The sequence below is a fragment of the Mus musculus genome, chromosome 1 (genome assembly GCF_000001635.26).
Source record: "Mus musculus strain C57BL/6J chromosome 1, GRCm38.p6 C57BL/6J".
NCBI lineage: Eukaryota > Metazoa > Chordata > Mammalia > Rodentia > Muridae > Mus > Mus musculus.
The window spans coordinates 52,078,181-52,093,876 of record NC_000067.6 but is presented as its reverse complement, the minus strand read 5'-3'; the positions used below and the strand labels follow the sequence as shown (position 1 = coordinate 52,093,876).

The 15,696-nt window shown below is 40.7% G+C and overlaps 1 protein-coding gene and 1 pseudogene across 4 annotated transcripts in view; one reads left to right on the top strand and one right to left on the bottom strand.

The window, feature by feature from the left end:
* Stat4 (signal transducer and activator of transcription 4) overlaps positions 1-15,696 on the bottom strand; it is a 120,084-nt gene that overhangs the window by 13,313 nt on the left and 91,075 nt on the right. For all 4 annotated transcript variants that reach the window (XM_006495815.2, NM_001308266.1, XM_006495816.1 and 1 more), the window contains 6 exons: positions 15,225-15,383; positions 14,044-14,136; positions 11,300-11,359; positions 10,998-11,015; positions 10,806-10,899; positions 9,754-9,798 (listed from right to left, as the gene is read on the bottom strand). In XM_006495815.2, the coding sequence (XP_006495878.1) occupies positions 9,754-9,798; positions 10,806-10,899; positions 10,998-11,015; positions 11,300-11,359; positions 14,044-14,136; positions 15,225-15,383 (469 nt within the window). The remainder of the gene's footprint in view (positions 1-9,753; positions 9,799-10,805; positions 10,900-10,997; positions 11,016-11,299; positions 11,360-14,043; positions 14,137-15,224; positions 15,384-15,696) is intronic.
* Gm3940 (predicted gene 3940) lies at positions 2,805-3,293 on the top strand (annotated as a pseudogene).

Sequence of the window (15,696 nt, the reverse complement as noted above, 5' to 3'; positions counted from 1 at the left end):
AAGATCATGTGTTTGATTGCCCGAAAGTAGTGAAAGGAGCAGACTGGAGTCACTTTGCATCAGATTAGCAGAAAGCAATATGTAATATAATGCTGCTTGCAAATCTCTTAGACAACCACTAAAATCATTCTCAGGACACGGACATACCAAGTAAGCAATTTCCCTTCCCTGCTCAGCCTTGAAGTCTGTTTTCCTTTTGGTTGATTGAAAGACAAAGTAACTGGAGTCTATTAGGACACAAAACTATTTTCAACTAAGAAAACCTCACTAGCTCCAAGGAAACGTGCTTCCACTGGGTGAAGATTGCTACGATGGCCGAGGAACCTAAATTCTCATTTTATGTTTATCAAGGAGTGGTTTTTTTTTTGTTTTGTTTTACTTTGTTTTATCCAGTTCATTGGTAGATAAGCATGTGCAAATTTTGAGAGGCTTCTAACAGGCAAGCAAATGAAAACCCAATGCTTTAATAACCAGAAATCAAGTTAACAAACTGTTACAATGTGGTCTAGCCACCGCCGCCCACCGCCACCCCCAGGGCGTTAACATACAGCCTTTAACTAACTTAGATGACGAGCTTGGCACCTCAGAGTTCAACCTGAACATGGTGGTGTGGCTAAGGCATGGCCCTTCTGGCTCATTGGCCATGGCCTTCTCTTCCACTTCTGTGAAGGGCCTCAAATGACAATCATGACTCCGAGGTCCTTCCTTGTGCCTAGAGTTGACCTTGTCTCTATAGATCTATTGTAGAGAAGGCTATAGCTGGAAAAGGCCTTCCTGAATACAAGATCTGTGATATAATTAGATATGCACATTAGTCTCTGTCTCTAGTTCTTGGGACAGGATTTCTATGGCTTATATAAACAGGGTGATAGAAGAACCCTTTATTGTTGTTTTGAGATAGGATCTTATACAGCTGAGGCTGATCTGGAAATCTCTATGCAGACAAAGTTGGCTTCTCACTCTTAGAGATCTGCATGCCTCTGTTTCCTAAGTGTTGGGTTAAAGCTGTGGGCCACCATGTTAGCCTCAAGGTTCCCTTATTCAAATATTTGTTCTTTGACTTTGCTTCCCGACACACACACACACTTTGTGATTTCTTGGCAAAAGCATTTGTTTGTTTGTCTGTTTCAGATGAAGTGACTCTGGTGTCTTCTGATATACTTGCTGGATGAGGGCTGGATGGCAGGGTCACTAACCATATGATTACAAGTTGGAAGTTTCACACCAGCCTCAAACTCTCGAGGAGGAGACTTCATTATCTGCAGTGGCCTATGATGCAATCAACCATGCCCACTTAATTCTTCCACAAAACCTCCAAAGGACAAGATTTGAGACAGTTCTGTCTGAATGGTATGGAGGTTCCTGGAAGGTGGCATGACATTGTCCTTGCCACATGTCTTCTACATGTCTTACATATCACTGTTTCCTTTATAATAGCCTCTATGATACACTGGGAAATAGAAATGAGTCCTCTGGGCTTCTCCAGTAAATTAACTGAACCCAAGAAGTGGGTTGTGGGAACCCTGATTTATTGTGTGTTGGTCAGAAGCACAGACCAAAGATATGATTTGTATTTGACAGAGTAGAAAAGCCAACTTTCAAGTACCATCTCTGCTCATTCTAGTCCGTAGCTTAAATTATATGATTAGGTATGAATGTCAGACTCCATTAAAGATGCCTTCCTCAGATACTGTAAAAGTTGTGATACATAGGGTCTTGGAACACATGCATTTGGGAGGGAGCAGGGTTAGGGACATGGAAGGATAGGAAGGAGAGGGAAAATTGTGTTATTGTATTTTAATTTAAGAGTATGAGAAATGAAGCTTCCAGAGAGCAATTGGCACAGTCAGGGTTGTCCACTAACTTTGAGGAAAATTTCATGCTTTAGAGTTCTGTTTTGTTTTAATCTGGATTATAAGAAGTCTTCTAGGTGATTCTAACCAATTTCTGTTGTTTATGTAAAATCCCCTGATCTATTATGATGCACATTTACAACAAAACATGGCAGGTGGCCAATATCCAACACACATGACTGACTAAAAGAAGACTGACATCATTAATTTCCAGTGCTTTCATGGCCATCATTCAAAGCCTCTATTACTTTGTCCATGCAATCCAAGCCAGATGCCATTCAATTTCACAGTCCTGGGGTCTTTCCCTCACAGATTTAGAACATTTTACAGATAAGAAGAACTTATGATGTCTGTTCTAAAGACTGTCTTCATGACGTGTGCTGACTACATTATCTTGACACAGGCTAGAGTCATAGGGCAGGAGGGAACTTCAATTGAGAAAATGCCTCCATTAGATTAGGCAATAAGTACTGGAAGATCCAGAAATATCTCTCCTGGGCATATACCCAGAAGATGTTCCAACTGGTAATAAGGATACATGCTCCACTATGTTCATAGCAGCCTTATTTATAATAGCCAGAAGCTGGAAATAACCCAGATGTTCCTAACAGAGAAATGGATACAGAAAATGTGGTACATTTACACAATGGAGTACTACTCAGCTATTAAAAAGAATGAATTTATGAAATTCTTAGGCAAATAGATATATCTGGAGGATATCATCCTGAGTGAGGTAATCCAATCACAAAAGAAGTCACTTGATATGCACTCACTGATAAGTGGATATTAGTCCAGAAACTTAGAATACCCAAGATACAATTTGCAAAACACAAGAAAATCAAGAAGGAAGACCAACGTGTGGATACTTCATTCTGCCTTAGAATAGTGAACAAAATACACATGGAAGGAGTTACAGAGACAAAGTTTGGAGCTAAGACAAAAGGATGGACCGCCAAGATGGCCCCGAAAGCGAAGAAGGAAGCTCCTGTTCCTCCCAAAGCTGAAGCCAAAGCGAAGGCCTTGAAAGCTAAGAAGGCGGTGCTGAAAGGCGTCCACAGCCACAAAAAGACCCTGCGGCTCCGGAGGCAGCCAAAATATCCTCGGAAGAGTGCGCCCAGGAGAAACAAGCTTGACCACTATGCTATCATCAAATTCCCACTGACCACTGAGTCAGCCATGAAGAAAATAGAGGACAACAACACTCTTGTATTCATTGTGGATGTCAAGGCCAATAAGCATCAGATCAAACAGGCTGTCAAGAAACTCTATGACATTGATGTGGCCAAAGTCAATACCCTGATAAGGCCCGACAGAGAGAAGAAGGCGTATGTTCGCTTGGCTCCTGATTATGATGCCCTAGATGTTGCCAACAAGATTGGGATCATCTAAACTGAGTCCAGATGGCTAATTCTTAAATATATACTTTTTTTTCACCATAAAAAAAAAAAGGGATGGACCATCCAGAGACTACTCCACCTGGGGATCCATCCCACAGTCAGCCATGAAACCTAGACACTATTGCATATGCCAGCAAGATTTTGCTGAAAGGACCCTGATATAGCTGTCTCTTGTGAGGCTATGCAGTGCCTGGCAAATACAGAAGTGGATGCTCACAGTCACCTATTGGATGGAACACAGGGCCCCCAATGGAGGAGCTAGAGAAAGTATCCAAGGAGCTGAAGGGGTCTGCAACCCGATAGGTGGAACAACAATATGAACTAACCAGTACCCCCAGAGCTCATGTCTCTAGCTGCATATGTAGCAGAAGATGGCCTAGTTGGCCATGATTGGGAAGAGAGGCCCCTTGGTATTGCAAACTTGATATGCCCCAGTACAGGGGAACACCAGGGCCAAGAAGTGGGAGTGGGTGGGTAGGGGAGCAGGGCAGGAGAAGGGTATAGGGGACTTTCAGGATAGCATTTAAAATGTAAATGAAGAAAATATCTAATAAAAAATTGAAAACAAAAAAGACAAAAAAAGAAAAAGGAAAAGGAAAAAGAGAAAAAGAAAAGAAAAAGAAAAAGAAGAAAAAGAAAAAGAAAAAGAAAAAGAAAAAGAAAAAGAAAAAGAAAGCAGTCTGAGCAAGGCATGGGGAGCAAGCCAGTAAGCAGCATCTTTCCATGGCATCTGCATCAGCTCCATCCTTCAGCTTCCTGCCCTGCTTGAGTTCTGGCCCTCACTGCTTTTGACGATGAATTGTTCTATAGAACTATGAGTAGAATAAACTCTCTCCTCCTCAGTTTGCTTTGGGTCCTGGTGTTGTATCGCAGCAATAGTAACCCTGACTAAGATACTACCCAAGATGATTATAGTTTAAAAAAACATATTTAATAATGAGAAATTTGACAATTGGCTAAAGAGCATGACTAGGACTGTGCATAGCAGAAAGCATACAAAATAATGAAAGGTATGTCTAGATGACCTTATATTATTTTTTTCTCCTGACTGTAGCATATCCTAGGCAATATTAATCAATAATTAATTCCTCCAGTAAGAAGAAATTCTTGTCTGTTCCTTCATGTTTGGTTGTTTGCTTGCTGGGTGTCCTATAACCTAGGCTGGCTTCCCACTTGCTGTGAGCTGCAGATTCCCTTGAACTCTCCTGTCTTCCCTCTCCTCCGATCCCTCTTCTGAGTACTGAGCTTACAGGTGTGCACCGCGGTGCTAGTCCTTTGCTTGTTTAGCCATAACTGACGTAACACAGGGAAAACTGCAGCACTTAGGAACCAATTCTTTCAGCAAATATTAATCTAGCACGTTGAAAACAAAAACAACAAAGCTAAGAACTAGCTTGCCTATACTGGGAAATAATGAGAAGAGGGGGCCACTGGTACAATTGTACCAGAGCCCATAGTCACAGACTCATAAGAAATTCATGGAAATGGCAAGTGTGCTTAGCACGTACAACAAGGGTTTTGGATGGATGCTTCACTCTCAGAAGGCTGGCCTTATAGGAAGAGACTTGTGCCATTTTTTTTTCTCCTAAAAAAAACTTACAATGCCTCTAATCAGTTCAAAGAAAATCAGCTTGCTGTGAACTGTTGGGGCTGGTTAGGTCATGAGTAGCGCGTCTGTGTTTGAGAACACTGAACCATGAAAGAACACTTGTTTGGCTGTTTAGTGAAGGGAAACTTGTTCCTCAGGCTTCACTGATAGCTTCTTTGTACTTCACACCTTTCCAGCACCTGGAATCAGCAACACTTCAGTCTGTGACTAAAGCCACTTATCAGTCAAGCCTGCTGACACAGAGCGATCTGGAGAGACTACAAGGCCAGCAAGCCTGGGCTTGCGAATGCTTGTTTTACATGATTGAGTGCTTGCCTCAAATTCTGGTCACTTGAGAGAAGACAGAATAATTTCATTTATTTATTTATTATTTTCATGGTGACTCTCCCTGGGAAGGGACATAGGTGGGACAAGGAGGCAGTTGCTACCCTCAAGGAATGCTGAAGTATTCCAAAACAAAAATATAAAGTTCATTTAAAACAATCTAAAGCTCCTACCCTTTCCTACGTCTGAGGATTGTAAAATTGTAGACAAGAAGCATCAGAGACTATTGTTTCTATCTAATTGTTTAAAAAAGAAAAAACAAATTGTGTAGAGGTTTGGGGTGTGTGCCATTACTTGAGCAGGGAAGTCAGAGAACAACATGTGGGAGTTGCTGAACATGGGTTTCCTCATGCTTGGTGACAAGTTTCTTTACCCATGGAGCCATCTCACTGACTGGAACGTCCTTATTTTGTGTTGTTAAACATCAAAACATATTTTAATTTTTTCCTATCCATGCTCCCATCTGTAAAAACGATGAAGTAAAACTAACCCAGAGTGACACAGTTTAATCTACAGTCCAAGGCAGGGGGGAGGGTGTAGAGGGAATCATATGTGCAAAGTGTGGAAGTTTTTACCTATCAATAAAAAAGACCATGGCCAATGACCTGAGGCAGAATGAGAAGGTGGGTCATCCAGCAGAGATAGAGATAGATGACAGAGAGGGGGGATTCTGGGAGACAATCAGGCATGAGAGATTCACCCCAGACACAGAAGACAGTTGTATGAAACTGAGGACCAGGTAACCAGTCACATGACATGGCATGGCTTAGAATAGAAAAAGCAGGTAGTTGAGTTATGAAGTAGTCTGGGCACAAGCAAAGCTGTTGGCCTAGCTTTTACTACAGGAGGGAATTCCTGAAGCTCCTGTTTGGTTCCCTGGACCTTTGGGAAAAGAATGAGTGTCAGGCTATGTCCTCCCTTTGCCTAAGCTTAAAGCTAGTTACAGGGTGCTTTAAATCTAGGAGAGATTGGAGACATCCCTATCATCTTAACACCCCTTGTCAGTTAGCAGTCATCCATGAGTCACACAATCACAAAAGCACAACTTAAGAACCCAAGGTGGTGGGTGTGTGTGTGCGCACTCGCGTGCTAATAGTGGGGTTGGTGTAGGGAACCTTATGGTGGACTCAAAAAACAAGAAGCTTCCCAAAGGGGACATATAGAAACATAGTCTGAGGTTTCAGAGACAGATCTGCATGCAGATTGGAGTTGTGGCCTGAGTCCCATGAAAGAGGCCATCTCTCCAGCTAAGCATGTGTATGGCTCATGGCCAGAGAAAGAGGAAGATCTATAGTGGTTCATGTCCCTGGTTGTGAGCTCTCATCAACATAATATCTGGTCTCCATCAAGCAGGCAGCACAAATTCCTGATCTGTAAGACCACAACCAACCTATGCCCCGACACCACCAATAACTCACACACAGTTCTTTGGTTCTGTCAACAACCCTGGAAGTGTAGGGTAACATTAACCATGTTCTGTAGATTAAAAAAAAAATGAGAGGATGACAGTGGCTTGGAAAGCAGAGCCCAATCACTCCAATTGCTGTTTTCATATTCCCCAGAGGCATAGCAGGGATGAGAAGGGGGAAGGAGTAGAACCCAGCAGAGAAAGGGCAGTCACATTTCTTAAAGAAATGTTATATTAATTTCCTTCTAGGCTTAGCAAGAGTCTAGGCTGAAATTGCTCCCACTTCTGAGCTAGTATAGCAGGCCATGTGTGAGGTGAGGGGCTCCACCCTCCCAGAGACTGGAAGATCCCAAAGGGATGGATCCAAGAAGGATGAGCAGTACAGGCCATCAAGGTTCATTAACTGCCTGGTGCAAACTTGAGTGAAGTTGACTTGAATACGTATGCTACCCATTTAGCAGTGTTAACGCCAGAGTATATACCAGGAGCTACTGTTCCATGAATTCTCAGTAGAGTATGCCCACTTGCTGCAGGTGCTCATAGATAAGCAATAGCAACCTTTGAAGCTTGAAAATAAGGTCATGGTATCTTTGCTTCCCACCTTCCTAAAGTGTATTACTACAATCATTCGCCCTGTGAGTTTATGAACACCTCCACCTTATATACCAACTATTCTTCTCCTCTCTTTCCTTTCTGTGGTCATTTCTACTGATCAAACCCCTGACGAATGAATGGATCATCTTTCTCGACATGTTTCATACCAGTCAACTGTGTCTTAAGCACACAAAACAGTGTTTGAGCCAGTGGCTTGTTCTAAATGTGCCTTGACACCATACTAAGATTCTATCAATAGGGGGAGCTCAAAGAATATCTTAAACACAATAGCCCCGCTTTAACAAACTTGAAAAAATAAAAATAAACAAAGTCATTGTATGGCTGTATGATTTTGTTATCAACTGGAAAATAAGAGGACATAAATTCAAAGCAATATAAGTAGACGTTACTAATAAGACAGTGCTTGGGTTTTCTATAGAGGATGATTTACTTATAGCTCTGTCTCTAAGGAAATCCTAGTACGAATTTTTATTTCACGTTGGTAAAGATGACAATGTACTGCAAGAGTTGAACTATTTGGATGTATTCCCATCGGATATGTTTTGCTTAAGAAAAATAATTGTGCTTGGTTTGTTCAGATTTGTAAATAATAACATTCAGGGATGTCAGGCTGAATGAAATATTACAACTGTGTTCAAAATTCCACCGAGATGTGCGTAATGGGCTTTTGTTTATAGTGTTTTTTTATAAGAATGGTTCAGGAAATTTAGAAAAACCTTCATGGGAAAGAATTCCTCTTATTTATTTTGCTAGAACCCTCCAACTCAAAACCTCCATTCTATGTACAGTGGCTGGGAGGAAAGATTCACTTGAGGTTCTGCCTTCAGCAGCAACTCGAATCAGGAAGGAGCATGGCTCAACTTCCATAGGGCCGTGGGATATAGTGGTTTCAAAGGTGCAACTGAGACAATGAAGAGTTCACAGGAAGGAAACATGACCGGACATTAAACCTTTGTGGTGAGTCATGTGTGTGTGTGTGTGTGTGTGTGTGTGTGTGTGAGAGAGAGAGAGAGAGAGAGAGAGAGAGAGAGAGACAGAGACAGAGACAGAGACAGAGACAGAGAGACCAAGGAGAGGGAGAGATGGAGAGGAGGGAAAGGAAGACACACACACACACACACACACACAGAGAGAGAGAGAGAGAGAGAGAGAGAGAGAGAGAACTGCCATTAGATGCTGGGCTTACAAAGTTCTTCCATATGATTTAACCATCTTTGCCTTAAGAGCTATGACTATAAAGCCAGGTGATGAATCTGTAGAGACTGTATTGTAACATGTCTTTACTGCTGACAACTGCTTTGAGTACTCAGGTTCACCTCAGCAGGCTCTGAGCAAGGTGTGTGAGGTGTCATTTGTCATCACTTAGAACATAAAAGGTGGAACATTTCTTTATCATGTGATTTTCCAAAGATAACATTTTCAGTCACTGTTGGAAATGTGGATTCAAATTTAGACTTCCTATATTCTTTTTAAAAAAATATTTATTTATTTATTTATTTATTTATTTATTTATTTAATGTATATGGTACACTATTGCTCTCTTCAGACACCAGAAGAGGGCATCAGCTCCCATTTCAGATGGTTGTGAGCCACCATGTGGTTGCTGGGAACTGAACTCAGGACCTCTGGAAGAACAGTCAGTGCTCTTACCTGCTGAGCCATCTCTCTAGCCCCTGATTTCCTATATTCAAACTTGAAGATCAAAACTATAATGACTAATTTTCTAGGCCAACTCAGAAGATGGCCTTCATGGTCACATCTAGCCTGGGATTCCACCAGTTTACTGAGAATGTAATTGCTCAGACCTGATTGCTCGGGCAAGCTTCAGTTTGTCCAGTTCACTTGGTGAAATACGAACCTTACAGAACAAAGTAACTGATACTATACAATCAATAATTATTTTTCAGGTATGATTTTTTTGTAATATACCATAATTTTTAAATCTTACTTCACTTCCATGGGAAAGGAGATGATTTTAAGGTAGTTTTCTATAAAAGAGAGAGCTAATTAAAGAAACAAGGCATCTCTATAAAACATAATTAAACTTGGAGGGGGGCTTTCAAGACATGCTTTCTCTGTGTAGCCTTGACTGTCATGGAACTCTCTGTCATGGCCTTGAATTCACAAAAATCCACCTGCCTCTCCCTCTCTACTGCTGTGATAAAGGCGTCACCACCACTCTCTGGCTATAAGGTAACATTTGAATCACATCCTTTAAAAGACTGGACATGACGGACAGCTGTTAGCCATGTGCAGCTATGTCCATCAAAAGCTATGAAACACTGTATGTGGCAGACCTTTTTGAGGCTTAGATCTATAAACAGAAGATTGACTGATATATCAGAAGGTAAATGTTTTCTCTTCAGAGAAATTTGGTGTGTTATTTTCATTTTCCTCTTTAAGCATTTCCATATTACCTGCAACAAGCAAGCTTTAGGTTTATAGTCAGGGAAACACAATTTTGATTTTATATACAATTAAGCGGTTTAAGAGAAGCGAATGTTAGAGGACGGTTTCCTAGGAGAACCCTGAGTCAGCGTTTCCTACCTCGTTTCCTTTACTCCCAGTACTGCACTTCATCTCCTTGGGTTGCTTTGAGAAAGAAAATAATAGCGTTTAGATGGAGCATCATTATCAGTAACACATCAACTCAGTCACTCCTACAGCTTCACTGTCACAGTCAAAGGTGGAGGTTGGCTTCTTTAACAACAACTCCTATTGTCTCAGTCACTGAAACTTCACTTACCTGCTGAGATCCAACACAAGGTAAGACGGAAAACCAAACTAAACCCCAAATGATTTTATATATATATATATATATATATATATATATATATATATATATATATATATTGCTGGTAGAAGTCTTTCTGATAACCAGCTTGATATTTCAGAAAGTGAACCCTTAAAGCTGATTCAGTGGTGTCAGACATCCAGGTGGGCACTGGGTAGGTGTTAATTAATAAACCAGAGAAATAGCATGCCTCCGTCAAGAAGGGCAATAGGGCCTTTGGAAATCTAAGAGCTCTATCTCCTCTCTCTCTCTCTCTCTCTCTCTCTCTCTCTGTGTGTGTGTGTGTGTGTGTGTGTGAGAGAGAGAGAGAGAGAGAGAGAGAGAGAGAGAGAGAATCTAGTTGAAAAGGAAGCCCAGGATGGGGGGCAGGGACCAGAGCTTTCTAGAAAACTCCAAGGTAGACTATACAACATACAATGATATGTTGGGACATCCCAAGAACAGCCCAAGCTGTTGTGAATTGAAAGTGCTTTCTGCTACACATTATTGGGTGTCACTTCCTGGGGGACTTTAAAGAATGAAACCAGAACTTTTTTGCATTTTAACCTAGATCTCTACCGCTTTTATGATGAACACTGGCCAGTCACCATGAATGTATGCAGCTCTGCATTGCTATTGTTAAAAACTCACTGCCTGAGTTCTGGCTTCATGTCTTTTCTACTGTGTTAGTTTTTTGATGGTGGCATGCTTTGTTTCTCACTGTGGTACTTGATCTCATGAGGAAACACAACAAAATACTCTGAATTATAGGGCCTGTTAATAAAGCTGGGGGAGGAACATAGTTGTGATCTCACTTGCTTCTTACCAAATGTCTAAACTCCACTGAGAGGCTCCCATTGGAAGATTCCTCACTGGACATAGCTTTGACGTGAGTTCCACAAAGCACAAATCTTCTATTGCTAGGGAGAAAAATCTTTGCTTTTAAAATGGTTTCAGGTCAACATATACTTAAGAAAACAAAACAAAACAAAATAAAACTACAAAGTAAATATCTTACCTTAGAGTTGAAACATTCCTGTAAAACCAAGAAGACACTTTAAAATGAGCTGTTTATTAGATCTGAGGAGATATTTCTAGATGACTTCAAATTGTACACATGGATTATCTCTAAATTTTATAGTAAAATTTTAAAAATGAAATCTTTACAGAGTTCAGTTAAATGTTTGAACTTGAAGTCAAATATTTAAAGTAGAGTGATATGTAAAATAAAAGCAATAAAATGAAAACATTCCAAATTATCGTATTAGAATTTAAACCAATCTTTCTTTGCCATCTTTCAAGTTAAATTAGGACGCTTACTTGTCAATGGACGCCTTTACTTTCACCTGATAGTTTAGTTCCGGCAATTTTATTAGTAATCTAGAAAGAGACAGGAATAAAGAGTCAAAGATAAAAAATTGAAAATGTTAAAAAGGTTTTTTTACATTTAAATAATTAAATATAATTCTATCAAATATTTATTTATTTATTTATTTATTTATAAAAACACTACATTATCTCCACTTATATGTTAATGTACTTTAAAATGTAAAAAACCTGTTTAGTTTGCTCTGTGACTTTACTGGTACCAGTCAATGTCACTATTGACAAACACTCTTGCTATGTGCACATTTTCTCAGTTGATAGGTATTAGATAATCCATTGGCCCATTTTGAAAAACAGCTGTAGGCTTGGGTTGGAATCTGGATGGCATATGTAAAAAATTTCTTTGCAAGTCTCTTAAACATGACTCCATCTTCTCATACTCCAGAAACAAGTACTTTGTAAACACAGCAAAACTAAATATTTTTGAGAATTTTTATGGTGAAAATATTGAGAAAGACCGCACTTCTAAAATGAATATAGAAAGTTCCAATTTTATTATATTTGTAGTTTCAAGCATAGTAATATATTTTCACAGGAGTAAATATGCTCACGAGTTAAAAATAAAAGCTGAACTTGCAAGGAACAAATCAAGTACAGTTAAGAATTCCTCGAATTCCTTCTTTTGATGTCAGCCTTTACATCTTTTTTTGCTTTCTATCCCCAAATCCCCAAGGTATCCCATAGTGTGCTTATGTCTGTGGGTCCCATGCAGCTGCAAACATATCCAGCCATTCACTTACCTACTCATTCAGGCATGCATCCATCCCACACCTTATACACTCACTCAACATATACCGAGCTCCTCATGTGCATTGAATAGAAACTCAGATACCTGAAAATTCATGTAGCAAAGATTGGCTAAGGGAGAAAGCTGTCCATGGCTATGTGTAAAAGAAAAGAATCCAGATCATCAGATGAGATGTATATAGTATGGAGGAAACCAGAGCTCATCCACGGCCCAGGCAAAGCTGTGCATGCAACGAAACAAAGGGCCCTTAAAATCTTGCATGAAACACAAAGTTGGTTCCAGAGCAGTGTGTATGAAGTGTAAGATTGGTAGTAGATGGTGAAGAGGGTGGTCTCAGAATATGGACAATATTTTTTCTTTTACATCTTCCTTCTTATTTGGCTCCAGAAGAGACTCCTGACGATTGGGCCTAGAGCCGTGGGCTTGGGATTCCTTTGGGGTCACTTATCAGATATTTACACTATAATTCATAACAGCAGCAAAATTACACTTATGGAAGTAGCAACAAAATAACGTTATGGTTGGGGGGTCATCACAACATGAGGAACTGTAGTAAAGGGCCACAATGAGGAACGTAGAATCTCCATATTACCTTCCCTATGAAACAGGGGAGCACAATGCTTTGGCAGAGAGAAGTTGTAGGGGGAAAGCCTTGCATGATCTAGCAAGATAGTGGGTACAAAGTTCACAAAAGAAAGATGAGGATCCAAGCTGAAGAGGAAGACAGGATGCCCACAGCAGGACAGTGATCTATCCTCTGGCAGCATCTCAAACACGTGCAAAGTGCTACCAACTCAGGCACCTCGTCTGTTCAGAAGGTTTGGCTAGGCAATCCTTATTGCTGCCTCTTCTCCTCCTAAAGTATTTTCAGCATCCTTTCATCTACATGGATGGATAGCCATTACTCCTCACCCTACTTTCAGTGTTACTGTCTCCTGGGTTCTATAGAGGCACTGAGATGGGGAATGAACAAGTTTTGAGAGCCACATTTTTAAAAGGAACCTGGCTAGCCCTCTGTGTCTGTCCTTGTATCTCGGACTCAGAATTCACATGAAGAAATTGACTGAGAGATTTAATTAGGGGTTTTGAAATGCAAATTGAAAAGCGCCTTCCCTTTAACAATTGGGTTCCAACGCTACTATGAGATCAATAATCCTGCCAAGAGAACCTTCAGTTGCTCCCTCCCGTGGAATAAACAGACTTCTTTAATTTGCTCGGACTTCCCGAGGTGACTACTCTGCAGCTTTGGGATGGAGTTTAAAGCACGATAGAAATCTTTGAAAGTAACACTAACATGATCTTAAATTTCCTAGAGAAAACCCAAGTTTTGATTCTGATACAAGAATACCAAATATATAAGAAACCACCTAAAATTCTACAGGTCCCACGTGTCTCTAAATAAGGCACTCTTGCAAGGATATGCTGAAAGCTGCGCTGTTCAAAGTTTTTGTGGGAACCCCATTCAGCCACTTACCAGGTAATCACAAGCGAAGAATGTGCTACTGCATTTCCTGTCTATTCAAAGCCTTCTACCGCCTGCCCCCATCTGGCTTTTGTATTCTGTTTCTCCCTGCTCCACTCTTCCAAAACAGACTCAAAGCCATTACTTCTATAGGCTCGCTCTCCTGCAATCCTCCCTTCTGTCTTTCCAAGTCTTTTTCCACACTAACCTTTTCAGCAATTAATCCCAGAGTGCCTGGTATTATGATTGCATACTTTCATGCTAATATCCCTCATGTCTTCATTAATTTCCCACGTTGTCATGCTCTTGACAAGCAAGTTCTCATCACACCATTTCTGCAGGGATTTACCAAAGTTCAGCACTGGGCTCCCAGCAGGTGCTCTATGAGGAGCAGCTGCATGCAAGGCGCCTTAATTAGCAGTGGCTACAGTGCCACAGACATAAAAGGACAGAGTGTGTTCTGCCTACCTCAGTTTTACAGTGAACTGAATGAGGGTTTTAAGTACCATCGGCCTCTGAGGGTGCGTTGGCATGCATGGCTGTCGCTCGACCACAAATGAGCTAGATAAAAAGGAAATATCATGTGAAAACATTAAAAAATATTGACAGCTCAAACCTAGAGAAATAGGGTACTATTTTCTCTTAGAGTCCAAACATTTTACACCTAGGAGATGCTGAAATCCCCATTCCACTCCAATCTCCACAGCAACTTCTCAGATGATTATTATAAATAAATGATAGAAAAAAAGGCCTGAAGATCTTTCCTAATTAGTAATCTCTCTCTCCTCCCGTCCTTCCTCTCTCTTTCTTTCCTTCTTTCTTTCCTTCTTTCTTTCTTTCTTTCTTTCTTTCTTTCTTTCTTTTCTTCTTTCTCTCTCTTTTCCTTTCCTTCTTTCCTTCTTTCCTTCTTTCCTTCTTTCCTTCCTCCCTCCCTCCCTCCCTCCCTCCCTCCCTCCCTCCCTCCCTTCCTTCCTTCCTTTCCTCTTTCTTTCTTCTTTTGCTTTTATTTTTCAAAACAGGATTTCTCTGTGTAACCATGGCTGTCCTGGAACTCTGTAAATCAGGCTGCCTCTGCCCCTCTGCCCCTCTGCCCCTCTGCCCCTCTGCCCCTCTGCCCCTCTGCCCCTCTGCCCCTCTGCTCCTCTGCCCCTCTGTGCCTCTGCCTCTCAAGTTTCAGGATTAAAGACATGCACCACCACTGCTCAGCTAAGAGTAGTAATTCTTATTTGCTCCAATGGACTCAATACAGGTCCATGTTCACCCTGTACAACAAAAAAGAGACTTAATTTATGTCACTTTTAACTGAGTATTGGGACTTCGGGTGTGTATTAGAATTTTTTTCTTCAGTGAACTTACACAAAGTGCTTTCCACCCTTTTTGAGTGTAGATACATACTCAAGAAGAAAGAAGTCTTCGTTAAACTGTGAAAACTGCGTGGGAGGTGGGGGTATGGGTTATTACCTTATGGAAAACTGAGTCAGCTGCTGGGAGAAGAGGTGGTGATTAAGAAGCAAAGAGTGGAAATGTAGATGGAACTCTCTGGGGTGCTATCATGGCTTTCTGGAGGCAATATTCTCTACTGTCCCTCCACCCCAGGGTCCCCCACAGCTCCATGCTGAGGAGGTCTACAATCCTTGTGATTCACTTACTTCTTGAAAAGGTTGTAGATCAGGAAGGTAGCTCTTTCCAGGAGGTGTGCTCTTTGAGCAGGGATGGGATCCCCTTCATAGGTCATTTTAGTAGATTGCTCCTGTAGTTTCTCCAGTTGCTGTCTGAGTTGGAAAAGACTCTCTGCCAGTAGGGTAAAGCTATTGAACAGCAAATGAGAAGGTTTTTTTTTTTCCTTCCCTACTTAACGATCAAGCTAGTTTAGCAACTGATCATATTTCATAAGTAACAAATGACTAAGTGATTGTTAAATTAATTAAAATTATGATTACTAACAATTCTTTATATTTTCCTAACCTCTTTCTTCCTGAATATGAATTATGTTCAATATTTTCTAATTTGTGCTTTCAATTTACAGGCATCCTTTATGAAATATTGTCAACATCTGGAAACAAATTTCTTTTAATTGGCCTTTAGATCCTGTTAAGTATGCATATTAAGAATATGCCTCCC